The following is a 27396-nucleotide window of genomic DNA, read 5'->3' as shown; positions in this document are numbered from 1 at the left end:
TTTTTTTAAATTTTTTATTTTTCACACCATAAATCACATTAGCCATGCTACACACTTTTTCTTTTTCACACATATACAGTGACTTTTTCTCCCCCCCCCGCCACCCCCCCACCCCCCCCCTCCCATCCATTTTAGGTATACAATCTCTTCTTTGGCTTGGCTTCGCGGACGAAGATTTATGGAGGGGGTAAAAAAGTCCACGTCAGCTGCAGGCTCGTTTGTGGCTGACCAGTCCGATGCGGGACAGGCAGACACGATTGCAGCGGTTGCAAGGGAAAATTGGTTGGTTGGGGTTGGGTGTTGGGTTTTTCCTCCTTTGCCTTTTGTCAGTGAGGTGGGCTCTGCGGTCTTCTTCAAAGGAGGCTGCTGCCCGCCAAACTGTGAGGCGCCAAGATGCACGGTTTGAGGCGTTATCAGCCCACTGGCGGTGGTCAATGTGGCAGGCACCAAGAGATTTCTTTAGGCAGTCCTTGTACCTTTTCTTTGGTGCACCTCTGTCACGGTGGCCAGTGGAGAGCTCGCCATATAATACGATCTTGGGAAGGCGATGGTCCTCCATTCTGGAGACGTGACCCATCCAGCGCAGCTGGATCTTCAGCAGCGTGGACTCGATGCTGTCGACCTCTGCCATCTCGAGTACCTCGACGTTAGGGGTGTGAGCGCTCCAATGGATGTTGAGGATGGAGCGGAGACAACGCTGGTGGAAGCGTTCTAGGAGCCGTAGGTGGTGCCGGTAGAGGACCCATGATTCGGAGCCGAACAGGAGTGTGGGTATGACAACGGCTCTGTATACGCTTATCTTTGTGAGGTTTTTCAGTTGGTTGTTTTTCCAGACTCTTTTGTGTAGTCTTCCAAAGGCGCTATTTGCCTTGGCGAGTCTGTTGTCTATCTAGGATCTAGGATACATTAAACCAGTCAGATAATGTTGTCATTCAACAAAAATACACCAGAAATTCTACTGAGTCCATTCTTTTCTTTCCTTCTCCTTCCATCAACTTAGGTAATGATTGTCCCCGGTAGGTTTTCACTATTGTATTTAATGTAAGGCTCCCATATTTGTTCGAATATTTCAATATTATTTCTTAAACTATATGTAATTTTTTCTAATGGAATACATTTATTCATTTCTATATACCATTGTTGTATTTTCAGATTATCTTCCAATTTCCAGGTTGACATAATACATTTTTTTTGCTACAGCTAGGGCTATCTTAACAAATCTTTTTTGTGCCTCCTCCAAATCAATTCCAAATTCTTTGTTTTTTATGTTACTTAGAAGAAAGATCTCTGGATTCTTTGGTATATTGTTTTCTGTTATTTTATTTAATATCTGATTGAGATCTTCCCAAAATTTTTCTACTTTCTCACATGTCCAGATTGCATGAATTGTTGTTCCCATTTCTTTTTTACATCAAAAACATCTATCAGATACTGTTGGGTCCCATTTATTTAACTTTTGAGGTGTAATGTATAGTCTATTCTTAACGGCCTTTTGAAGTGATCTAGCAAGCAATTTTATTTAATGTAATTTTGTTTTGAGCAGTTGGTAATTTCTAATACGTTGTGGCCTAGTCATTGGTGCCTTTACCCCCAAGACGTAGAACTGGAGAATTAAAATCTCAGTTGGCTAGTCAAAGCAGTGCAGTACCAAGGGCAGTGCTACACTGCTACTAATCACTAATCTTTTTGATTAAATGTTACATTTGATGCCCTGTCAACTCTCTCAGTAAGTAATAAAAGTTCACTCAGCATTAAATCAAAGAGAAGGCTTTATTTATCCCTCAGTCAATGTAGCTGAAACAAATATCCAATCATTGTTGCATTGCTGTTTGTAGCAAATTCGTTGCTGCATTTTTCCTACACTTCAAAAGCACTTCATTGACAGTAAAGAGTTTTGGGACATTTTGGAAGGGATGAAAAGGAACCATATGAATGCATCCTTTGAATTCTTCGCTTTCCCTTGAATGTATCCACCCCACACACCGCTTCTCTCAGCTGCTCCTGTCGGAGAAGAGATACAGGAAGATCAGAGCCAGCACCACCAGGCTGAGGAACAGCTTCTTCCCACAGGCAGTGAGAACGGTGAACGACCGAAAGAACTGCTCCCACTCACCAGATTCTCATATTCATGAAACAATATTTATTTATACAGAGAAATACTTTTCCTGTTTATGTATTATTTGTCTGTAGGTGTGTTATGTCAGGTTGTGTTTTGCACCGAGGACTCTTTCATCGGGTTGTACTTGTACAATCAGATGACAATAAACTTGACAATATGTTCCTTAGTCAGTCTGTGTCACAATGCCTTCCACATTGCCCTCACTAATTCAGTAAATCTGAGTACACCAAAAGTGTGTCTCTGCATAAGACTTTAGAAAACTCAGTTCAAGAGGCTTGAAAGGGTTAATAATAATTGTTGTGAGTGGAGATGATAATTTGAAACTTAATGTTTTGATCGCCAGAAGTTCAAGATTTGCTGAATGAATGGAATATTTTGTGGTTAACAAACCATGTACTCTGCACTTGAACTTGCAAATCCTCTTAAAGGATTTATGTATGCTAGCTCTTTAAACAACCAAATACCTTCAGTTTAGGTCAGCCATTCTCAACGTGGGCCTTTCCCCCACCCCCCCCCACCTCCGAGGGCCATGGCATATTTAAGTAAAAGCCTTGTTTTCCTTTTCACCTCACATAAACTAATCTTTTTTTAATGTCGTTAGTAGGAGAGAAGTATGAAAGAAACCAAAATTTGACTGCTTCATGGGGAAGAGAGCCCATATCCATTGAACAGAGTCTCAGGGGACCATAGCCAAAAAAATGGATGAGGAGCTATTGTTTAAAAAGTCAAGGAACATGGTAAGATGCTATTTCTAAGGGTTCAGAAATTGAATACCAGGTTAGCTTAGAAGATACTTGTATTAATGGCCCTGAAGTCGAATTTCAGCTGAAGAATTTTCATTCAGTTCATCAGGAATAATTCAGAAGTGAAAAGCTTGTATGAACAGTAAGGATATTGGCGTGTTGTTTAGAGAAACTTCATCTAGTTCATTAGGCCCTCGAGGGCCTAATGTTGCAAAGATTGAATAAATGCTGACAGCCCATAAACAACAAAAAATTTAAAATACCTGACATCTTGCATCATAATTTTAAAAACTGATTTTAATTGAGTATTATGGAGTATATTTCCTGATGGCGTTAGTTCAACAAATTTCCACACGATTTGCCAGCTGTGATTATGAACAGATGGATCAGCAGGAATGGGATCCAAAAAAAATGCTGCTTTTAAATGAAAATCTGGAATCTCCGAATCAAACCAAAATTTGACTTGTTTCCCACCCTGCTGCACAGGGTTCCAGTTGCTAAGCCATAGGTTCTAGCATAAAGGCCCATTGGCTTATGGTCCCCTTCATGAGGATGCAACTGTAGTCATATATGGTCCTGATTCAAATTTCCTTTGATGTCGCTCCTGCAAAAGGTCCTCAGGACGTTTCACGATGTTGGAGATGCTTCAAATATAGGTGGTGGCTGTAATGTATGCACCTTCTCCATACTGCCTCAAAAAAATAACACTCAACAAAGATAATTCTTGCAGATTGCCACGTTTCTGTCTTGCCTATTAGCAGTGTTAAGTAATTAGAGTTGCTGCAATCACTGCCACCCCTGCTGTTGCTTAATTGTTGCTCATTAGGTAGAAATCTCAGTGAGTGCAGAATGAAAGTGTTCACAGGAAATTCGTCAGGTGATGCTGGGTGTGCGGTTCTTGTTCGTGTCTGATAAAAAACAGGCCAGCCTCCTCTCTCAGCCTTCCTGTGGTTTCTCTCGCGCTCCTCTTAATGTTGGGGACCATAATGACTGGTCCTACCCCATTTATATTTATCACACACCAAGTCTGCAGTGCCAGCAGGTTATTTAGCCATGAGGGCTACCCAGGGCTTACATCCCAACCCTCAGGAAAACCAGGGTTTCGACCAATGATACTGAGTTCAATTTTAAAGCACAATATAAAACAACCATCTCAAGACACCCTAATGCACTTTGAAGTGTGTTAAGTATTGTATGGTTTAAAACAGAGCAGTCATTTTGTGCCTAGCAAGCCACAATCGGTGCAAAAGTGGCCCCCAAAAAAATACGTCGGTTGAGAGACATTAGTGAAGTGAACCAGGATAAGACCACAACCTAACACCTCCAACTGGGCCACTCTCCTGCCAAAATGGAATGCTGTGCATCAGCTTGGATTATGCATACTAATATTTGGAGTCGAACTTAAACCGTCAGCCTGAAGGGCTAACCTGGGATCATCCATCCACATCAGCTGTGGAATCAGGCTGCTGACCGTCTGATTTGCCCAGTGCAGCAGGGTTCCTCACAGGAACTTTGCTTCCTTGTCACGATTAAATGAGTTAAAGGGGAATTAGTAAGTGGAAACATAAGATACTCCACATCATCTCAGGCTCTAGTGATTATTTGCCACTGTATCTTGTCTAGTTATCTTTACGAGGCATCATTGCAAGGAACAAACCAGGTGGTCATTTCGACTTATGTTGTTAAGTGGCTACTACACATTCTTCCTCAGATTGATTCCTGGAATGGTGGATTTGTTGTTTGAGAAGAAAAAGAGGTGATCTCATTGAAACGTACAAAATTATTTTTGGACAGGATAGATGCACAAATGTTATTTTCCTGGCTGGATACCTCACGCACATCCCAAGATAAGGGGTTAGCCATCCAGGAGCTGGTTAGGAATAGGTTTACTCACTTGAGGGTTAGTGTATGTTTGGAATTCTCTTTCCAAGCAATGTGGAAGGTCTGTCAGTGAGTAGTAAATTAAGGAAGAGAGCATTAGATTTGTGAATATTCAGAGAGTCACGAGATATGGGGTAAAGGCAAGAAAGTGGTGCTGATGTCAAAGGTCAACCATGATCTTATTGATTGACAGAGCAGGTGCAAAGAGCTGACTGGCCTGCTCCGGCTTCAGAACCTCGTTCTTTCTGATGAAAGCAATATGAAATGAGCAGCTGAATCAGTACGATGTGAGACTCCAAAGTGAAAACAAACTCTTTCTCTCTTTGGCACATCCACTTTTGACCTCATGCCATCATCATGACTTACATTAAATCTCAACTATGCTTCAAGTCATACTTCACATACACTCTCTTTCTACAATGTACAACATGGCAATTAATTTTAAAGGGAAGGTCATAGCAGATGATGAGAAACAGACGGGTGAAAATGGGATGTGTGACCACATCTACATTTTGAAAGTAGACACAAGGGCCCAAACGATCACTTTTCACGAGATGAGCTTCTATGGTGCTGCAGGTATCACATGACTTTATTACCCACCCCACCTGACGGAATTTGACTGCAGTGAGGGGCAGTTTAACAACCAGCAGTACTCATTACTGCACTCCAATAACGTTCTGAGATTTTGTAAATCACATCACCACTTGAACAGAGTACAAGAAAAATAATTGCAGAAAGGCTCTTGGTATTTTCCATTGTCTCATTTGGCTGAGATCACTCAAAATGTTTGGATGAAGAAGGTCTGTCAATCACATTTTATTTCATTATTCCAGAAAGCCATATCTTAACTCCTGCCCTGTTACAGTATTGAGCTAGTTCTCAAATGAGATCAGTGTTCTGGTTCAGTCTCCTCTTCCCGGCAACAAGTTTCAGCTCCGGATCATTCTCACTGTAAAATACTTGCTGGCATCAATCCCAAACTTGGCTTATCATAGTCAGATGGTGTGTACTATGACCTCCTGTTAAGGCATTTCACTAGAAAGGGCCACTAAAGGCTGTGTCAGATCCAGTCAGGCCAGTGGAAATAAATAAGTCATTGACGGTTTTCAGAAAAAAAAATCATTTTGAATTTTATGTAATTCATGAGAAAATTCATAAAAGTCTGTAATGATTTCTTATCCAGCTTCCTTCAATCTGAGAACGAGGATAAGAAAGTTCATGGAGTAACATAGAAGAAAAACAAACTCACTAAATTCACACCAACAAACACCCATTTTACTGACTATGTCCATAGCAAATCAAAGGCCATTCTTTCCCCACTCCTCAGCAATGATCCAACAAGTGCATTGAGTTAATAATTCCACTAACACTGCCCATGCTAGAATTGGATTCAATAATGTTAACTGGATAAGGAAGGGAGGCACGGTTTCTATAGTACCATAGAGCTTTAGGGGGATCCAGGCGACGAAAGACACTATGTAAATATGTTCAATCTCGACTTTTCCACTAACACACCAACCTATATCCAAAAGGACTTTTTTTTTTTTTTTTTTTTTTAAATTTTTTTATTTTTCACACCATAAATCACATTAGCCATGGTATACACAATTTCTTTTTCACACATATACAGTGACTTTTTCTCCCCCCCCCCCTTTCCTCCCAAACCACCCCCCCACCCCCCCTCTCATCCATTTTAGGTATACAATCTAGGTTGCATTAATCCAGTCAGACAATGTTGTCATTCAACAAAATTACACCAGAAATTCTACTGAGTCCATTCTTTTCTTTCCTTCTCCTTCCATCAACTTAGGTAATGTTTGTCCCCGGTAGGTTTTCGCTATTGTATTTAATGTAAGGCTCCTATACTTGTTCGAATATTTCAATATTATTTCTTAACCAATATGTTATTTTTTCTAATGGAATACATTTATTCATTTAAATTTGGTAGTTTATTCCTTTTAATTTGGTTATGTATTCCATTAATATTTAAAGACATATAGTTCAGCGTAGCCCTTTTATATTTGGTTTATCTTCTCTTTCCGTTTTTCCATCATTACCTTTCCTCCTTTTCCATTTCTGTTTTCTTATTTTCAACTCTTTATAAGACAACATTCCTACAACATCCAACATTTTCCTTATTCTCCTATTTCTATCTTATTTATCCCCAATCTCCCATTCACCTCCTGAGTTGTCCTTTATCCCTTGTCGGACAACCACATCTCCCCTCTCCATTTGGATTTGCGAATCCACTCGCAAGCGTCAACTGATTTTGCAGTGACCGCTATTTCCCCCCACCCCGCCTCCCCCAGAAAAGATTTCACTTTTCATATGTCACAAAGGTCACTCTTTTAATTCCCTCCTTATTCTCTCTATTCCATTACCTTCCCTTATTAATTCTTGTCTATACTATCTATATTTTCCTCTAAGTACAGATACATTCACGTATGCTCCTTGTCTCTATTCACTCTTATACCTCTTTACCCGCATACATATCAATCGTGATCATTTTTACTCTCATTACCCGTCTTCATCCCTCAGTCTATTTTTGTCTTTACCCACATACATATCAATCGTGATCATTTTAACTCTCATTACCCGTCTTCCTCCCTCAGTCTATTTTTGTAATTGTTCTGCAAATTTTCGTGCTTCTTCTGGATCCGAGAATAGTCTGTTTTGTTGTCCTGGAATAAATATTTTCAATACCGCTGGATGCTTTAGTATAAATTTATACCCTTTCTTCCATAAAATCGCCTTTGCTGTATTGAACTCTTTTCTCTTCTTTAGGAGTTCAAAACTTATATCTGGATAAATGAAGATTTTTTGCCCTTTATACTCCAGTGGTTTGTTGCCCTCTCTTACTTTTTCCATTGTCTTCTCCAGTACCTTTTCTCTTGTAGTATATCTTAGGAATTTTACTACAATAGATCTTGGTTTTTGTTGTGGTTGTGGTTTAGAGGCCAATACTCTATGTGCCCTTTCTATTTCCAATTCTTGCTGTAGTTCTGGACATCCTAGGGTCTTAGGGATCCACTCTTTTATAAACTCCCTCATATTCTTGCCTTCTTCATCTTCCTTAAGGCCCACTATCTTTATGTTATTTCTTCTGTTATGGTTTTCCATTGTATCTATTTTTTGAGCTAGTAGTTCTTGTGTCTCTTTAGTTTTTTTATTAGATTTCTCCAATTTCTTTTTTAAGTCTTCTACCTCCATTTCTGCTGCTACTGCCCGCTCTTCCATCTTGTCCATTTTCTTTCCCATTTCTGTTAAGGTCATCTCCATTTTATTTATTTTCTCTTCTGTGTTGTTTATTCTTTTTCTTAAATCCTTAAATTCCTGTGTTTGCCATTCTTTAAATGATTCCATGTATCCTCTAATAAGAGCAAGTATATCCTTTACCTTGCCTTTCTTTTCTTCTTCTATTTCACCATACTCTTCCTCTTCTTCTTCCTCTGGGTTGGCCATCTGTTGTTTCTTTGTTGCCCTTTCCTCCTCTTCTTTCTTGTTTCTGTTGTCTTCTGTGGTCTCTTCTTGCTGCAGGTGTTCTGCAGCTGTCGTTGCCGGCTGTGGAGATCGACTCCCCAGCTGGTCCCCCCTCCCGTCGGTGTGTTTTTTTTCATTCGCATCGCGCATGCGCGAAACTTCGCGCATGCGCGGTTGCGCACTTTTACTCGGCTCTGCGAGCCATTTTTGTAGTCCATTATTTACCGACCTGAGGGAGCGGGTTTCTCTCTCCGCAGCGGGCCTCTTCGGACAGGTAAGGCCTTCACCTTTTTCCTCCTTTGTCTTCTCTTCCTCTCTTCTTACCGTTGCTTTCGACTTTTCTTTTTTTGTCGCCATCTTCTTTCCACCTTTATACTCACTTTTCTGTAACTTTTATTTCTGTGCCTTTGTGTTTTCTCTTGTTTTTCCCGACTTTTCTGGAGAGGGCTGGAGTTCACCGTCCGGCCACTACTCCATCGCGTGACTCCTCCAAAAGGACTTCTTGTTGAGTATTTGGTGGAGCCAAATCCAGATTTCTTAAGTTGAGAGAATTGGCCTGTATTCGACAGAGCTTAGCAGTATGATCCATTCTTATCCTTAAATGTAGCAATGTAGCATTTTGTATGGGGTGGAGGAGGAGGGGAAGAGTAGGCAGATTTTCTGCAAGGTGATAACAATAATCCTACCAAGTATTAAAAAAGGGTGGACAGAATGGATGTGGAGAAGATGTTTCCAAGAGTGGGAGTGTCTAGAACCAAAGGGACAGTCTCAAAATAAAAGGACATCCCTCGAGAATAGCGATGAGGAGGAATTTCTTCAACCAGCATGTGGTGAATCTGTGGAATTTGTTGCCACTGGCAGCTGTGGAGGCCAAGTGTGATGCAATGGGTTAATTAAATATATGCTTATAAAAGGGATTTGAATTAGGTTAGCTGTTAGGCTGCATGCATTTCACAGACACAGCCTTGCAAAATTCCAAGGGCAGGTGCGAACAGAAGGTTCTGGGTTTTAGCAACATTTGCAAACTGAAGCCAAAAAAAAAGAACATCAGGAGGGTGGGGCCGAGAATGAGAGAGGAGGAGTTAGCAGGAGGCAGTCTGAGAAATGTCTGAACAGAAGAGGAGTCTGCTGAAAAGGCTTTCTTTTTTAAGACTGGGTAGTGTTCTAATATGGTAGCCTGAGTGTACTCTCTGTGGAAATCAGGAGTGGTGGCTAGTCTTCCTGGTGTGGCGAAGAGGAGAAGAACTCTGTGAGAAGAACCTGGAAAGAAGACAAGTTTCTTCTGGAAGACACTCCTGTTTGGGGTGTCCAACAAGCAACAACCATCTCTCTGTAACCCTCCACAACTTTCCTACCTGGTAATTCTAAGTAAAGCTGAAGTTGACTTGAATGTAATGACTGATTCTGTGCACAGGATTGAAGATTACTGGAAACTGAAGCCTTGGAATCGTGGACAGTGGAAGAGTGGCCAGTAAAAAGGACTTTCTTGAAAACACATTACACACACTTGTGCTTAGAGTAGGTTGGGGGGAAGGATTGTGTAAATAACTTAGTGTTGATAAGTTAAGTGTTGATCTTGTTGTTCTATTCTCAGAGAATTAAACTCATTTTGTTTAAGGAACCATTGCTGCTGGTATATGGGGTTCACTGAACTTGTAACACAAGTCATTGGGTATATTTAAAGCAGAGGTTTCCAGGTTCTTGATTAGTAAGGGTGTCAAAGGTTCCAAGGAGAAGTCAAGAGAATGGGGTTTGAGGAAAAATAGATCACCCATTATTCAAATGATGAACCAGATTGACAGGCTGAATGGCCTAATTGTGTTCCTAACATTTCATAGTCTTATGTTAGAAAAATGGTAAAAGAACCAGATGATGAATTCATTTTTACAGAAGTTAATGAGCTAGATAAAACATCTCAAGGGGTTTTGGAAATAAAATTAATTGTAAATTTCAGAAGAAAATTGGATATGGAGTTAAAGAGAAATCAATGTAGGATCAGAAGGGTGTTCAGAACAAAGGGCTGAGTGGTGTCCTGTTATCTTTGATTCTTGTCCAGTCCAGCCTTAGGCCAGGATGGGGAAGGAAATCAACTTTCCCTCTTGTTTGTCGGGGAAATAGTTTTGTTTTTCTGTCTCCACAAAAGAGGAAGTTGAGTTTCCAGCAAAACATGACCAGAGATTTGAAAATTCCTCACCACGAATTTGCTGGGAAATACCCATTAATCCTTTTGCTGAAGTAACCTGTGGAAATTACAATTGGCACAACTTATCAAACAAGAGAGCCAAATTAATGCAGATTCTTTTGGGGAATTCCATTTAATACAGGCTTTGTACGTGGATTACCCTAGGAGACCAGGTTTCAATGTAGCTGACGATAATTAGGTATGTCATACTAAAGTGACCCTAAATTTATGTTTGGAAAGCCAGTAGATCAGTGGAAAAAAGGGAAAGATGTAAAGTGGAGTTTGAAACAAGAAGTGATGACTTTTTACTCAAGTCAAGTCAACTTTATTTATCGTTCATACCATACTCGCTATGTAGGACGAGATGATGTTTCTCCAGGATCACGGAGCATATTTACATAGATATAAGTTAGGAAAGTAGTTAACACATTAACTACGGTGCACTATCCACATCTGTACTGGGAATTTCAGGAGCCTGATGGCTTGGGAGAAAAAGCTGTTTCCCACTCTTAATGTAAGGACCAAGTGTTACGGTACCTCCTTCTAGATGGCAGAAGGGAGAACAGTTTACATGTGGGATGTGTGGAGTCTTTCACAATGTTTATTGCTTTCCACCTGCATCAAGTATGTTAGATGTCCTCAATGCTGGGAAGAGGTTCCCCAGTGATCTTTTCCGCCGACTTCACTATCCTCTGCAGGTGGTACAGCTTCCAAACCAGAGAGTGATGCAGTTGCATAGAATGCTGTCAATACATCCTCTGTACAATATAGTGAGGATGGAGGGTTGGAGATGGACCTTCCTCAGCCTTTGCAGGAAGTAGAGGCGCTACTTGGCTATGGAGCTGGTGTTAAGGGACCAGGTGAGGTTCTCTGCCAGGTGCAAACCGAGGATACTCGATGACCTCAAAGGTAGAGCCATCAATGATCAGGGGAGCAAGGTCCTCCCGGACCATCCTTAAGTCAACAGCCATCTCTTTGGTTTGTTAACATTCATTAGTGTCTGCACTAGCTGACAAGGAGAGCTGAATGGGAAGGGAAGGACTGCCTTCTGAAAGGCAGCACATCTTGCATTGTAGGACTCACTCAGTTGTGCAATAGAATCAGCATGGATTATGTGGTGCAGATTACTTGCCTGGAGGTGAGATAGCTACTGCTGCTGCCATTTGTGTTGTCCTTGGGCTATGCAGAATGGGAATATCTGCCACCAAAAGGAATTACAGGTTTTGATCAGTTTCTTGATCTTGAGAACAGATCTTCCAGGACAGACACACAGATCAATGACAAGGTGCGCTTATGAACGTGCTTCAAGCCCAGAGCTTTGAATATTGGGTGAGGAGTCCTATTGTCCATAGGAAGTAAGAACTTCTGCAGTGAGCAGATTTTCATCTGCAAGGTTCCATATGTATTCCCGGCAAAGAAAGTTTCCTTTCGTAAACCACATAGGGTATTGAGAAATTGTAATTACTTATCGCTGTACATTATGTAGTTTCATATCACACAGTCACAGAAGAAGGTTCCTAAACTGAAGCTTTGCGTTTTCCAAATTTATTGGCATATCTTGCAGCTATCAATGCTTCCAATAGTCCTTGCTGACATTCTACCTGTATACCAGGGGCTCGTTGTGAATTCTTTCTCCAGGACTGGAGCATAAACTCTTGACCTATGCAGCAGTGCAGTATGAGGGTCTATCTCACCAAAGGGGTCCTGCATATAGATAAGGTATTAAACCACAGCTCTATCAACCCTGTCACATCGACAGTGGTTCCCATGATTTGATACCGAGGCTTCTCTTCCTGGTCTCCCAGCGAATAAATATCCCTCAATTAACCTTTAAAATTGTATAATTTATCTCATTATCTGCTTTCAGAGTGAGATATGAGTGGATCCACTGCGACATTACAGCATTTTCATTAAGGTACCTAGATGGTGAAAGGATGTTGGGATATCCTGACAAGAGACTCAAAGTTTAAAGTTCAGACTTATTGTCATTGCCTACAACCCAGATTAATTTTACTGCAGGCAATGCAGAATTTCTACTTGTTGGTAGTGTAAACTGTAATCAGGAAAAAGATGCATAAACAAAAAAGAGAAATGTAAACAAAGAAATGTAAACAAACTGTAATGCAGAGAGAAAAAAAATCTATAACGTGAAAATGAGTCTCTAGCAACTTTCACACTTGCAAATGTTCCCAGGAATTAACCTTGTACAATCCCAGGCATCTGCAGGCGCCAGCGATGCAATCAGGCAAGTGTGAAACGCGTAATTGGATTGTGGGATTGAAATGACCCAAGTTTTTGCACTAGTGCAGGAAGAAAAGATTAAAATTAAGGTATAAACTTTGCTGTGGGAAAGTCGCAGGGGGGGGGGGGGAGAGAGAGAGAGAGGGAAAATACCAATAAATAGGAATAGCAGAAAATTTTTAAACAGCGTGGGCAAATTAGTAGTGCAATAGCGCACGATTTATAAAGACTGGGGGGAAAGAAAGCAATGGCAGACCTGACTTCCCAGAATACCATGCCGCAGAGAAACCTCTCTGAATGCTTCATGCATGCAGCTGGGCATACAGCCCTTTCTCTGCGGCATGGCATTCTGGTAGGGCAGATCCACCATCGCCTTTTCCTCATGGTATTTATAAATTGTACATGATAATACTACAAACTTTCCCACTCTGTATAAATTGAGCGTTATAGCACTACCAACTTTCCCACCCTGTTTAAAAATTGCCCACTATTGCTATTTATTGCTCGCACTTTCCCATGGTCCCTTATAAAGGTTTATATAGGTCAGCACAACAACAGGGGCTGAAGGGCTCATATTGCTTAACTATGTTATAATTAGGCATGATTCATTTTGTTCAAATACAAGATCACAATGCATTGATCAGGATTTAAGGCAGGTCCTCCATCACTCGATGTGCCATGAAGTCACCGGTAGAAGGTAGAACAGTCCTATCCCTGGGGATGACTCCTTGTAAGTGTGAAAGCATTCAGTGTCGCAGTTAGGAGTGGTCAAGTGTGTAAAAGCCAAACACCCATTCCTATTCCAGGACACTGAACGGCCAAGTTAGTGGGATCTAAGTGTGAAAGGGGTTTCTGATTGAGTTTGTTGTTGAGGAGTCTGATGGCAGAGGGATAGCAACTGCTTCTGAACCTAGTGGTGCATGTCCTGTGGCACCTCAACCTCTTTCCTAATGGCAGGAGCAAGAATGGAGCATGTGCTGGGTGGTGTGGGTCCTTGATGATTGTTGCTGCAGTTGCATTCCATGCAGATTTTTTTTCTCAATGATGGGAGAGTGCCTAGGATGTACTGGGCTGTGTCTGAGGGTCAATTTGACTTGTTTCAATCTGCAGGGGTACTAGGAAAGGGCAACATTATTTACTCACATGTTAAGCATGAGCTGCCTCTCACCTGGAAAGAGCCCATGGTAAAATTTGAAGAGCAGAGGAATTTTCTCAGTGTCTTAAGACTGAATTCAGATCAACTGGCAATACCTCACCTGTTCAGCTTTCTCAGTGTGTAACATAATACCAGAATGAAGTGCTTGTCTGATGAAGAAAGGTTAAGCAGAATGGTTCTTTCTGCACTGGAGTTCAGACAAATGATTGGTGATTTGAGTGAGACATGAAGGATTCTGAAGGAGCTTGACAGTGCAGATGTTTTCCCTTTTGGGATGGGAGGAACGCGAAGAAATTGGAACAAGGTGTGAGGGAGAACATGTGAACTCCACACATTCAATGTACATGTCACAGGAAAAATGATTGTAATTCTTCAATGTTTAGTTTTCTGTTGAATATCAGATATCTTTCTTTGGCTTGGCTTCGCGGATGAAGATTTATGGAGGGGTAATGTCCACGTCAGCTGCAGGCTTGTTTGTGGCTGACAAGTCCGATGCAGGACAGGCAGACACGGTTGCAGCGGTTGCAGGGGAAAATTTGTTGGTTGGGGTTGGGTGTTGGGTTTTTCCTCCTTTGTCTACACAGTATCAGGGATCACCATCGAACCTGCAGCTGTACAAATTGCACAACCATTTTTTTTAATTGAAGATTTTGTCCAAACACATTTACAGAATAACAGGAAACTCTTCAGTCCCTGAAAGGCTTTGCCTTTTATTGAAAAAGTGCTCTGCTCCTGGCTCACAACCAAGCCCTTGCAGCATTATCTGTGTCTGAGTCATTCCTCATTCAATGAGGGGTTGTTTCTACTGACTGATGTCAGGTCATGTGGCTGCCACATATTGAAGTTATTTTCCCCCTGCACAGCATTAAACAGGCCACTCGCTCTAACCAGCACGGCAGTGGAGTGTCTTCCTTACCCCGTTTAGAGAACGCCTATGGCTGAAGGGTTGATTTCCTGGCTCACATCTTATCTTGTAGCAAATATGAAGTTAGCAAAAATAATTATACTGTTTATCACAGAATGAAGGGGCAAGCTCAGCTCATTGGCATTGTTTCTGCCTCACGTGAATACGTATAGCAGTGATGGGGGTTGGGGGGGGGAGGTTTGTGGAGGAGGGAAGGATAAAGCTAAACAATTGAATCTGATTTTATGTTTTCTGATATCTTTCCAATCCCCACCACCCATCTGGCAGCGAGCTTCCAAACACAGAAGCAGGGATATTGCCTTAAATATATCCAGCTTACCCTCTTCCAACTAAAATATAGAAACAGCACAAAGAGCTAATATTTTCAGTGAGTTTAATATTTTCAGTGGATACAATTTATAATGTCACTGCACAAATCCCAGAGGAATGATTGCACAGATCTAATGTTTAGTTTCCTAATATCCAAGAGAGATACAATGCCATAAGGAGACATTGAAGTAATCATTCCTTCCGCAGACTCCAATGAGATCTCCCCTACACTATTTATAGTTCCAAGAGTGGATATCAGCCCCAGATCATCGAATATGGATGTAATTTCAATTTAAATTTCTATTTCATCTAATCAGAACACCCCAAAGTGATGGTGAAGTAGTTGTGGAGCAACAATAGGATAATGACCGGATGATTTTTCTTTAATGTTTGGAAGGTACAAATGAGGAATGAAAATTGGCTGAGAACTCTGAGGGTGCATCAGCCTCCATTGTGTTGGACTGAAGTGTCAGACTGGAATTAATACTTCAGCTTCAGGAGAGGAACTTGGACATTGGCTAACATTCAAGATGTCTTTTTGGGGGGGGGGGGCGATGGTGGAGAAGTTTTGAAATCAACATGTTGCCGTGCTCAGCTCATAAAGATAGAATGATATTTGGACATGCATCAGGGAGACGATTACTGGAAGGCAAGTAAAACAGTAAAAAGGCTTGGAATCTATTTTCACATTGTGTTTATGTGGCTTAAAAGGAAGGGAACAGTTAAAGGGGAATGACAGTATAGGAAAGAGGATGTTTGAGAACGTTTTGGAAATGTCCAATAAACGTCTCTGTCAATTAGCAACCATTTCCAAGAATGAAGGGCAGGTGCCCAATGAAGTTCCCTAACCTCTACCTGCCAGTGACCTGAGTTCAGCCAAACCCTGCTGCTCAAGCCATTAACTCATAGCTAGTCCAGTAACTATCCGCCCACGGATGCACATTGACTTCAGGTCCTCGAACCACCTTAACTTCAAACATTTCATCCTCAATTTTGATTTCCTTCCTGACCTTATCTCTCATTATCTCTGTAAGCTCATCCAATCCCCACCCTCTGGGATCCATGTTTCAGGCTATTGAGTATACCTTATTCGTATCTGTGTCTCACTCTTCTTCAAAAAGCTCATTAAAACCTACTTCTTTATCTAGATGTGTTGGTCAGTTGTATCAATGTCACCTCAAAAGGCCAGATGATCAGTTTTATATAACTATAATGACCCCCTCTCCCGCCCTCCCAGGACCATTTCACTACATTACAGATGCAATTTAGAAACAAGTTGTTAAAATTCAAAGGGAATTCAAGCTGTCTGTACTTATCCCATTCCCACAGCAGGTCATAGCCTCAAGGGTGATTGGGAGAGTGAATGACTATATTTACCTTATGTTTTTACTGACACAGGAAGAGGCCATTTGGCTCTTGGTGTCCATGCTAGCTCCCAGAGAAACAGTCCAATTTGTTCTTTTACCCTTCTCTTGTAGCCATGAAATTTATTCTGTTTCAACCATCAAATTCCTTTTGATTCTTTTTGGCATTCATCTACACTAAAGGCTAATTTACTGCTGCTCAGTTAACCTTCCAATGTATCTGAGGTGTGGGAACAAACTACCTCATCTGGATGAAATACATGTGATCACAGAGGTTAAGTGCAAACTTCTCAGAGCCAGTACCCAAGCTCAGGACTGAATCCATTAGATGCTGGCCACCATTTTATCTGCAGAGGAAACAGCTTTGTTAGTGCCTCCTGGCAATGATGAATCTGACTTCAGAGTTGTACCATGGCAGCTGGGAAAGATTTGTCTAATTGCTATGAGTGAATATAGATTGAAATGTTCAGACTACAATTGCACCAGAATCTCAATAACTTCAAAGAGAAATTGATAACATATCTGTGAAGATCTTACCAGTCAAGCCTCACTGGGGTTGGCTGAACCACAAATAATTCCAACTTAAATAATGAAAAAGTACCTTACAAGAAACTGTCTCAATGTCTTGTTTACTAAGATACAAGAGGATAGCTGGATATTTAAACTAACAAAGAAAGATCTGTAGAAAAACTTGAGCAAAACAACATCTTTCTGCTACTACACAACGAGGTTGCAACTTTCCAGAAGCAGGACAGTGACTCCCTTGAATATGTTGTCATTATATATACACAAAGATGCCATTCTTAAAGAGGTGCCAACCAATATTATGTAAATTATAATAATGGAAATAAATCGCATCCAAAATAACTGGTTGTTCCCTTCTAGCAGTGAATCTTTCGAGTCCCTTAGTTGACAGATTGTTCCTCCAAAATGCGATGCCTTCTGTCACAACCTCCCATGATTTAAGAAACCACCATCAGTTCATTGCTTCTATTTTCAGTTGAGCTTCATCCGTAGTGTGTATCCAACTCTGATTAGTTGCAAGTTTTTGACACCTCTCTTGCAGCAATATGCCAACATTCATCTCCCATTTTAATTGCTTTGGCATTCCCCTGCCTACGTGCTAAGCTCTGGTACTCTTTTCTGTAATCGCTCTGTCCACTATCCTCTTTCCTTCTTTGACTTTAAAAACTTTTTCTTTAATAAGGTTGGATTCAATATCAAATTAAATCAAAAAATGATGGAAACACTCAGCAGAGCTAATTCCTCCTAATATTAGATTTTGCTTCATAAGGATTATGGGATCATTTGCTCCATTAAAGGTGATGTCTAAAGTACAATTGATTGTCAATAATTTCTATCATTATCTATTGTGACTCTTAGTCACATTTAAATTCTCTCTTTTTCACATATCCTAGAACTTCAGGATTTTTTGTTTGCTGTTAAATTGCTTGGATTTCTTCCCCTGAGATTTATCAGTGAACCAGATGGGTGTTTACAACATTCTGTACTTTCATATTGATGATGTATGAGATTAAAATCACAGATTTATTTAATTACTTGGATTAAATTCTCATATGTCATTGACGGGATTTGGATTTGTGACTGCAAGTGAATTGTGCAAATCACAAGATAATAGGTTCATGATTTAACAGTGTATTATTATAAACCTAAACAAGTATTTAGCCATCATCAGGCACAATGTCAACGATGACTCATGACGAACATGTGTTTAAAAAAATGTGAATTGTCTTCCTAAGAGAGATGGCTGGTCCAGGGATGAGTCTGCCGCTGCTGCTTTTACCCGCAGGTCTGGGCTTTAATTCCACCCAGTACAAAGGGGAGCCTCCCTTTCTTGGTTAGATATATGTCCTGTGTAAAATGAGCTTGAGCAGCTTTACTTGACAACCACTGGTGGGGGAGACCAGAACTAGGGGGCATAACCTCTATTAGATTCGGGATAGTAAATTTAGGACAGAGATGAGGAGGAACTGCTTTTCCCAGAGGGCGGTGAATCTGTGGAATTCACTGCCCATTGTAGCAGTGGAGGTAACTCAGTAAATATGTTTAAGACAAGGTTAGATAGATTTCTACATAGGAAGGGAATTAAGGGATATGAAAAGGCAGGTAGGTGGAGATGAGCCTCTCATCAGATCAGCCATAATCACATTGAATGATGGAGCAGGCACGATGAGCCAGAGTGGTCTTTTCTTGCTCCTTTTTCTTATGTTCATTAGCAGACATTGGAAACTTGCCCTACGTTGCAAATTAAAATGTTTTCCATTTGATACTGGGTGGGGGTTAAAAGATATTATTGGCCCAGAGCAGAGGGCTGACACTGAACTGATTTCTGCTAACATTGGATTTATGAAATAAGTAAGTGTTTTGAAATTTTAAAATTTGCATGGTAACAGGCTATTTCAGCCCGTGATTCCGTGCTGTCCAATTACACCCAATTAACCTGCACCCCGGTACGTTTTGTACGGTGGGAGGAAATCGGAGCCCCTGGGGAAAAGCCACATGGACATGGGAAGAACATACAAACTCCTTACAGACAGCACTGGGATCAAATCCAGGTCCCGATTGCTGGCGCTGTAAAGGCGTTGCGCTAACCGCGACGCCATCCGTGCCTCTCGTTTCATTCCCTGCTGTCAACAACCTCTAACAGAGAGGCAGAGAGCATTTCAAAAAAGTTACCACCTCTCAAAATGGGTGCTTAATAAGAAATTAATTTCCTATTTCACATGTCATAATACCCACCCTTGAGCTTGCAATGCACTTTCATCTTTTTTAGTGTCCTGGTTGCAACATGTTGCCTCTGTGTTGCCCCCATGTCACTCTTCAAAGAACATATTTCCATCTGTGCTACCCTAAATATAAAATGGATTTCCACTTCTGTGTTGTCCTGAGTATAACATCACTCCTCAAGTGTTGTGCTGCACCTAATGCATTGCCATCTTTGTGTTGCCCATTATCTTACATAATAATATGAGTATTTTTGTGTATCTAAGGCATTACCACCAGTGCGTTGTCTTTTTATAATACATTCCCACCTACAGATCTTCCTAATTTTTAATCGTACCCAATATCTATGATCACTGATTTCATGATGTTTTTCAGTTTTCAGCTGTTTACTTGAGGAAACTTGATGTGCGGGGAGGCAGAGGAGCTACAGTACTCTCAAATTGCTTGCCTTATGATCACAGACTGTTCACTGGGAACTAATCCAGAAATGAGTTGCCAAAAATCTATTCCTCAGGGAGATTGTCAACATTGACCAAGTGATGACCTTTTCTGTAATATCCATCAAAATACTTAAAAGAGTTCCACAGTTCCACAAAATGTGCATATCAATGTCAGAAAAGGAGCTACAAAGGGAACAGATTTTGGATTAATACCTCTGGGAAAAGTCATTTCCATGCTTGATGTTTCTGGTTTATTTCAGTTTCATTGGGAAAATACATTTACATTGTGCTGTGAATTATGTCAAGATAGCAGAAAGGTATTTTTATGTTAAATTTATATAGTAATGTAATAACAGCCGCATCTGTGATTTAAAAAAAAAATCAATAGCACTTCCTATTTTTTCACACCAGATTTTATTCTCTCCTGGAACTTGGACACACAAAGTTTTGATTTGAGGGTTTGAGTATTGCTGAATTAAATACAGTTGATAACAACAAGAGGACTAGTAAGGGTTTGTAGCTGATTCCTAACAGTGCTTTCCTATGAGAGCCACTGGACAGAGATATGTCTCTGGCTGACTCTGCGTGTTGGCTCAGAAGTGCTGTGACCATTTGGAGCACCTTCAGTAATTTTGCAGTTGACGTTAACTGACAGAGCAGCTTAACCCTGAAATTGTGCCTGCTTCTTCAGCCAATTAGGCAGGGGAATTTTTGCATTTGTTAAATAGTTCCTTGGGTTTATGGAGATCCCTGGCCTCGTCTTTAGGGGATTCCCAAAGCACAATTCTGAAAACTTTCTCCTGAACTGTAACATGGTTTATTAGAAAACAACTGAGTGAAATTTTAGTTTTGTTCAGAATAAACTGGGGGAATTACTGCATAATTCATTCAATCTTTCTTGTACATCTAAACTTCCTCTGAAACAGAGCGGCAGTGCTGTCTGCTTGACCATGTTCTTTACCTTGTCTCCTGTGATGACCCTTTTATTCTTTCTAATGTCTAATGTCTGGAAACTCAACTGGTGATATTATCAAATCAAACCACATATATTCTCCTCTCCTCCTCTCCCTGTTTTCTGCTCCCTCCATGATTCCTTTGTCCTCCCTTCCCTCCAATCGTCCCCTTGGCACCTACCCCTGTGACCACAGGAGATGCTCCACTTCTTGTGCCCACACATGCTCCCTCACCACCATTCAGGGTCCCAAACAGCCCTTGCAAGTGAAGCAACATTTCACATGAATCTGCAGGGGTCATCTACTGCATCCGGTGCTCCCGTTGTGATCTCCTCTACATTGGAGAGGTTGGGTGCAGACTGGGAGATCGCTTTGTTGAGCACCACGGCTCTGTCCGCTGCAATAATGTTGATCTCCCAGTGGCCACCAATTTCAATTCCACATCCCATTCCCTTGCTGACATGTCTGACCATAGACTCGTGCATTGCCAGACAGAGACCGCCCACAAATTGGTAGAACAGAATCTCACCTTCCATCTAATCCCTCCAACCATATGGCATTAATTTTGATTTCTCCAGTTTCCATTAACCTTGCCCCCTTCTTCCTCTGTTGCCTTTCCTCTAGCTCTGTCTCTCTCTGTCTTTCTGTCTTTCTCTCTTCCATTTTCCCTCAGTCTCATTGCACAGATCCGAAATCAGTTCTCACCTTTCCTCTTATCATATCCAATTAACAACATTTATATTTTCAAATTTTAAAAAATGTAGACATACAGCACGGTAACAGGCCATTTTGGCCCATCAGTCTGTGCTGCCCAATTTACACCCAATTAACTTGCATCCCTGGTGCGTTTCAAATGGTGGGAGGAACCTGGAGCCTCTGAAGAAAACCCATGCAGACATGGGATTCTAATCCTGATCGCTGGTGCAGTAAAGATGTTGCGCTAACCACTACGCCAACCGGTGCCACCCACCAGCTGCTTCACCTGTTTCATCAACCATGGTTCACTTTTCCGACCATCTTTTCCCTGCCTCAGTGAGGCCAGCCTATCCTGAACCCAACACACGTGGTCCCTAAACTTCCTCCACATTAGTTCTGTGCTTTCACCCTTGAACATCTATTTCCAATTTACTCTCCCTAGTTCCTGCCTCATCCCATCGTAATTAGCCCTTCCCAATTAAACACTTTCCCATTTTGTCTGCTTTTATCCTTAACCATAGCTATGTTAAAGCTTAGGGAGTTGTGATCATTCTCATTAAAATGCTCCCCCACTGAGAGAGAGATCTACCTCCTGACCAGGTTCATTACTTGTCTCTGGCTGACTTCGCATGTTGGCTCAGAAGTGCTGTGAGCATTTGGAGCACCTCCAGTATTTTTTCAGTTGACGTTAACTGACAGAGCAGCTTAAACCTGAAATTGTGTCTCCAGTACTATCCTGGCTGTTTAAAAAAAAAAGTAACTTTTGGTTCTGTTGCCAATCATTTTCTGTCCATGATTCATTGTTCTTGATTCCTTCACCAATGGGAACAGTTTCTCGCTCTCTATTCTCTCATGGCTATTGCTGCCATTTACAGCATTTTCTGTTCATACTTTCTCGTCAATAGATGGCTGTAGGCCATAGTGACGGCATACTGGTGATTAATGATGCTATGTATTTATAATAGAGTGCTGCAGAGTGGTATTAGTTGAACACTTGTTCGATCCCACAGCTCCCCACTGATTGCGGCAGCTGTGATGGGGGAGGGACCAATTGCTTAGTCCTTTGGCCAAGCGAAGAAGGTCACCAGGTCCCTGGAATCGCAACCCAGCTGACATGACACAGCTTGATCTCCTCCTCAGATCAGCCCCCTCCCTGCCCCTCTTTGGGGGTTGAGGAAGAAAGGGTGTTCAAAATAACAAGCACAACTATTTTATATATTAAAGAGCACAGCGAAAAGGTTAAACAAAATCATTCAGTCAGCATTCAACAGCCATGTCTATTTTGACAGACTGCAAAGCACACAGAATCATAGCCTAAGTTACTGATTCTAAGAGGGCAAATGTTAACATAGTGGCTGAAGCACATTTAAAAGAGCAGATCTGAAAAAAAATGAATGTTCATTAAGTATATTGTAACATTATGAACCACACCACTAGTGAGCAAAGCAACAATGAAGCCTAGTGAACCTTTGTGAAATATAGTGATCAATTGTGACCCATGATGGATGTAGCACTGGACCATTGTAAATTGGAATGAAATGCAGAAATATGTTCTGGTCTACAGAAAACCATTGTGAATCACATTAAACCACAGTGAATTCATTGTGAAAAATAGTGAGTCATCAAGAATAGAGCTGCATTCAACTATAGTGAACCACAGTAAACAGAGCAGCGCTGAACGAGAGTGAACAGAGGGCAGTAAGTATATGGAATGAGCTCCCAGTGAAAATGGTAGAGACAGGTACAATTCCATCATTTAAAAATACATGGGTAGGAAACTTTTAGATGGTTCACGGCCAAACACAAGCAAATGGAATTACTAGGTAGACAACTTTGTTAGCATGGACAAGTTGAGCTGAATGGCTTGTTTCTGAGCTGCGTAATTTTGATTCCTCTTATCCTCTCTAAACTCCATTAGTATTTTCTTTGTTTTAAAATCTGCAGAGTGGCCAAAACCATACACCCCCATGGAGTTTTGCCCTTGTATTTTAATGCACTCTGGAATAACTAAATGTTCTTTCATCTCGTCTTCCTGAGCCATTTACTCAGTTACCATGTTGCTGCCATTTGAGACATGGTTCTGTGGTCATTTCATAGCTGGGAGGCCTGAAGAAGGGCAAGGTTGATTGGATGTCAGGGCTAGAGGGAATTAGGGCTGCCAGTGAGGCCAGCCTATCCTGAACCCAACACACGTGGTCCCTAAACTTCCTCCACATTAGTTCAGCTAACAATGGCTGGCAGCCTCTAACACCTGGAGAAGATAATGGTGTGCCTTTAGTAAGTGGGTACGTTGGGCCAAGGCAGACTCAGGTTCGCTTCCCAATTGGTGCAACATCCATAAATGTGAATAGTCAGCTGATACTATATTGTCACCAGTGAAGAATGACCACTTGAATTAAGTACTTCAAGAAAGATATTGGTCTTGGCATGAATGAGTCAGGTGGTGATACTGATTTAATATTGCCCTTCCAATCTATCCTCTAGTTTTGGCATCAGAAGTTCATTTCTCTATCTCAGTTGTCCTTACTCTATGAAAGAATAGCCCAGCTAATTCCAGTTCCATATGAATTTCTGATTAAAGTTGCCATCGCTCTTTGCTCTTCCATACTGTGCTCTCCAGGTTATAACTTATCTCGTAAAAGGAGACCCATTGGCTTTTTTCCAATTACCTGAGATAATTGTTCTGTGAATACTGACCCTCCCTCCAATGAGAGCAGCCCCAGTGCAAGGTATCCCCAATGATACAAGTGGCCATCATTTGGCAGGGCTTGCCTTCTGCTTTGCTGCAGTTCCCAACCTGCAGTGTGCTCCTGCTGCCAACTGCGACAGAGAAAATTGTTACTCATTAAAACATGCTGGACTGATGAGTGAATCTAATTAAAGACATTCAGCACCAGGCATTTGTCAGAGGGTGGACCACTTAGAAACAAGGCAGAGAAAAACCAGCACAGTAAAGAGCTCCCATGTGTGAACTGGAAACATTCCAGAGTTCTGATTGCATGACTTTAGGAAAGAGCTAAGTAGAAATAAACAGTTCTGACTATATGGTAGTGCAAGAATCTTATAGTTGCATGTAACTTAGTGTTGTGCTGGACCTGCCAGTCATGCTATTCACTTGTCAGACAGAATACCAGGGCAAGAGGGATACCCTGATCCTCATTGGCATTCGTTTGTACAGTTCCCTGTGCACATTCAAGAATTTGCATTTTACCCTTTTGGAAAATCATGTCAAACACATGTTCTGCACAAAAATGACTTCATTCTCAATGTGCTTCCTGATTATTGGAGGCAATTCCTCCTCACAGCACACCCCTGCCAATGGCAATTCGCAGCAGTTCCAGGGAAATTAATCTTGTATTGCTGGGAGTTGAAAGATAATGCAGCAAGTTTGGAACTCCCAACCACATGTGAGAGTTTCATCCTGCACATGTAATTCCTGTATCCACTTGGCAACCATGAGATCAAATGTCAGCTCCAAATATTCTAACGACCCAAAGGGGCATGTTTCACATCTTGAGATGAGTCTGGTATAAAACAGAGTGTGGATAGTCAGTGAACACCAAATGATTGCATTCTCCTCTTGCTCTGGATTCAATCTCAGAGCAATAAAGATGGAAAACAAACACATAAAGAATTTTTACTGCACCTTCCTTGAAAACCAGGATGTTCCATTTGTATACTTGTACAATGTATAGAATGTGAAGGCCAATTTATGAGGTGACAAATAAGATCTTCTACTTAAAGTCTGAAACAAAAAATGGCACCCCAACAGTGTGGCACTCCCTAGGTACAACTCTGGCATGCCTACTGAGCCTGTGCCACCATTCTCGAGAGAAACACCAAAACTGCAGAGGCTGAGTTGAGCAAACAATGAGCTGACGGTGGAACTCAGTGGATCAGACACCATTTCAGTACTCTAGGTAAAGGGCCCCAACCTGAAATATTGACTGTCCATTTCTACCCATGGATGCTGCCTGACGTGTTGAGTTCCTCCATCAGCTCATTACTTGCCCAGGAGTTCAAGAGTTCTTTGGTGTACGAGCTAGTGTTTGTTTATTAAATGTTTGAAAGAAAGCTTATCTACTTTTTAGCATATTGTCTTCCGGATGCAGATCTGACTTTGTTGTTATGCACATGGGATGGCATCCTTTTGATAGTTTCCTTTTCTTTATATAGTCAGACGTAGACACCATCACGTCGAACAACTCTAGCAACGCATTACACAAATAAACTTATTCATATCTTGACTGCTCCATTCTTTCAATCGACCAGAGAAATCCCCCTTGTTCCTCTCATTGCCCTCTCCAATCTGTTCTACAACTTCAACGACCTTGTTTCCATCTTTCTCACTGCGGATGAGCGGCCGGGCATCCGGAATGTGAATTTATTCTCTTGTTCACAGGTGCTTGCTTGTGTTTTACCCGGGCATCTTCTGTTTTCATTTCAGATTTCCATCATATAACCACTTACAGCACAGAACAGGCCAGTTCGGCCCTACTAGTCCATGCCGAAACAAATTCCCACCCTCCTAGTCCCACTGACCAGCACCCAATCCATACCCTTCCAGTCCTCTCCTCTCCATGTAACTATCCAGTCTATCCTTAAATGTAACCAATGATCCCGCCTCAACCACATCTGCCGGAACCTCATTCCACATCCCTACCACCCTTTGCATAAATAAATTTCCCCTCATGTTCCCCTTATAATTTTCCCCCTTCAATCTTAAACATGCCCTCTAGTTTGAATCTCCCCCACTCTTAATTGAAAAAGCCTATCCACATTTACTCTGTCCCTTTTAAAATCTTAAACACCTCTATCAAGTCCCCCCTCAATCTGCGTTTCTATTTTGATTTTAATTTAAGGTTGAAAAGACCACGTTGTGTCGGAGCTGACCACACGTTGGTTGGAAATGTCCTGGACCTTGTCCATCCGATGGGATGCACAGAAGCACAGAAACAGACCCCAGGGCCAAATTCATATGATACCTAAAATAAACGTTATGGGTAAATCATACATAATGAAGGACATATAGCAGAAAATAGTCCAACCTGAACGTCTAATTTTATACGAACGGTGTCATCAGATCAATATATTCACGGTGACATCGTGCGTCTGAACAATGCGTTTGAGGAGCTGCCAGTGTCCAGCGGCAGCGGGACCTTGGACCGGTTCTTCCCCACAGTCTGTTGCTCGAAGTGTACGAGCAAGCACTGAGCTCCTGCAAGAACCAGCGGGCCAGACAGCAGTCATCGTATGTTTTTTTCTTAACCGAAAATAGACTTTATTCACCATAAAGCCTTTATATTTATTGACTTGTTAGCATTTGATATTCATGAGATTCATCCGGCCGTGCCCTTCCTTTTTGGTATCTAACCCTGGGGCAACGATGTTGCAATTCCCACGCCGCCGGAACTCCCCCCCCCCCCCCATACCCTGTGCGAGTGAGATAAGGGGTTCCACAGGAAAGTTGATACATTTCTAGGGGGTAGTAGCTACAGTGTCAAAGCAGCTGTGGTTGAAACAAAGTCGACACTGAACTCCAGTACTGGCGGAGCCAACTTAGGGTTAAAAAAAAATGGTGTGGCCATTTTTAGGTGAAAACATCCCTCTTCTTATGAATAGAGAAAAAAAATCACAATTAACGTCGCGCTGCTCCTTATGTTCATCAGTCTTTGATCCTCGTGTCACGTGAATGATATTTCGTATCGGTCCGCTCCGGTGTCACGGGAAATCCAGTCCACTGTTGGGAGGATGCAGGAGGCGCAGCTGAACAATGGTGACATCATTGACCTGCCCAAGAGGCGGGGGTGATTGCAGTGACTGGCTGCCACATTCCATTTATGGCTCAGCCGCGGCTTGAAGTCTTCAGTGAGTGGAGAAGAGCCCCTCTTTAAAAGGACCCAGCAGTCGACTCCGGCAGACGAAGGGGGGATGGCTTGGTTCTTCTCGTTGTAAGAGGAGGCAGCACCAACTTTTCTCATGGTTTACCTAATGTGGCCGGAGCGTCCAAATGACTTGGCAGTCAGCGGGCAGATGATGTTTGACAGTTCGAGGCGCCTGAAGACCATCTGGGATTCCGTGAGGCTGGAGGTGACTGGAGACCCTAGCAACGTGGTCCTCAGCAGCTTCACGCAGCTGGATCCCGATCTCCCCGTGAATGAG

The 27396-nt window shown here is 41.7% G+C and overlaps 1 protein-coding gene and 1 long non-coding RNA gene across 9 annotated transcripts in view; one reads left to right on the top strand and one right to left on the bottom strand.

Moving 5' to 3' along the window:
• LOC138736365 (ral guanine nucleotide dissociation stimulator-like) overlaps positions 1-27396 on the top strand; it is a 152219-nt gene that overhangs the window by 73216 nt on the left and 51607 nt on the right. For 2 of the 7 annotated variants that reach the window (XM_069885767.1, XM_069885809.1), the window contains exon 1: positions 27001-27396. The exons of 2 other annotated variants lie outside the window; for them this stretch is intronic. In XM_069885767.1, coding sequence (XP_069741868.1) covers positions 27214-27396 — 183 coding nt within the window. In that variant the 5' untranslated portion in view covers positions 27001-27213. Of the gene's footprint in view, positions 1-26347; positions 26486-27000 lie in introns of those variants that run through there. 3 more of the 7 variants (XM_069885772.1, XM_069885798.1, XM_069885757.1) reach the window with 3 other exon arrangements.
• On the bottom strand, positions 1752-27374 carry LOC138736377 (uncharacterized). 2 transcript variants are annotated; one of them, XR_011340248.1, is made up of 2 exons: positions 26283-27374; positions 1752-2001 (listed from the first exon to the last, which is right to left on the bottom strand). It is a non-coding gene; the product is annotated as an uncharacterized lncRNA (long non-coding RNA). The 2 variants fall into 2 exon arrangements; XR_011340247.1 differs by lacking the exon at positions 1752-2001 and adding an exon at positions 24474-24758.

This window comes from Narcine bancroftii, chromosome 1 (assembly GCF_036971445.1).
Source record: "Narcine bancroftii isolate sNarBan1 chromosome 1, sNarBan1.hap1, whole genome shotgun sequence".
Lineage (NCBI taxonomy): Eukaryota > Metazoa > Chordata > Chondrichthyes > Torpediniformes > Narcinidae > Narcine > Narcine bancroftii.
The sequence above is the reverse complement of the archived record's forward strand: the minus strand, read 5'-3'. Positions and strand labels throughout refer to the sequence as shown.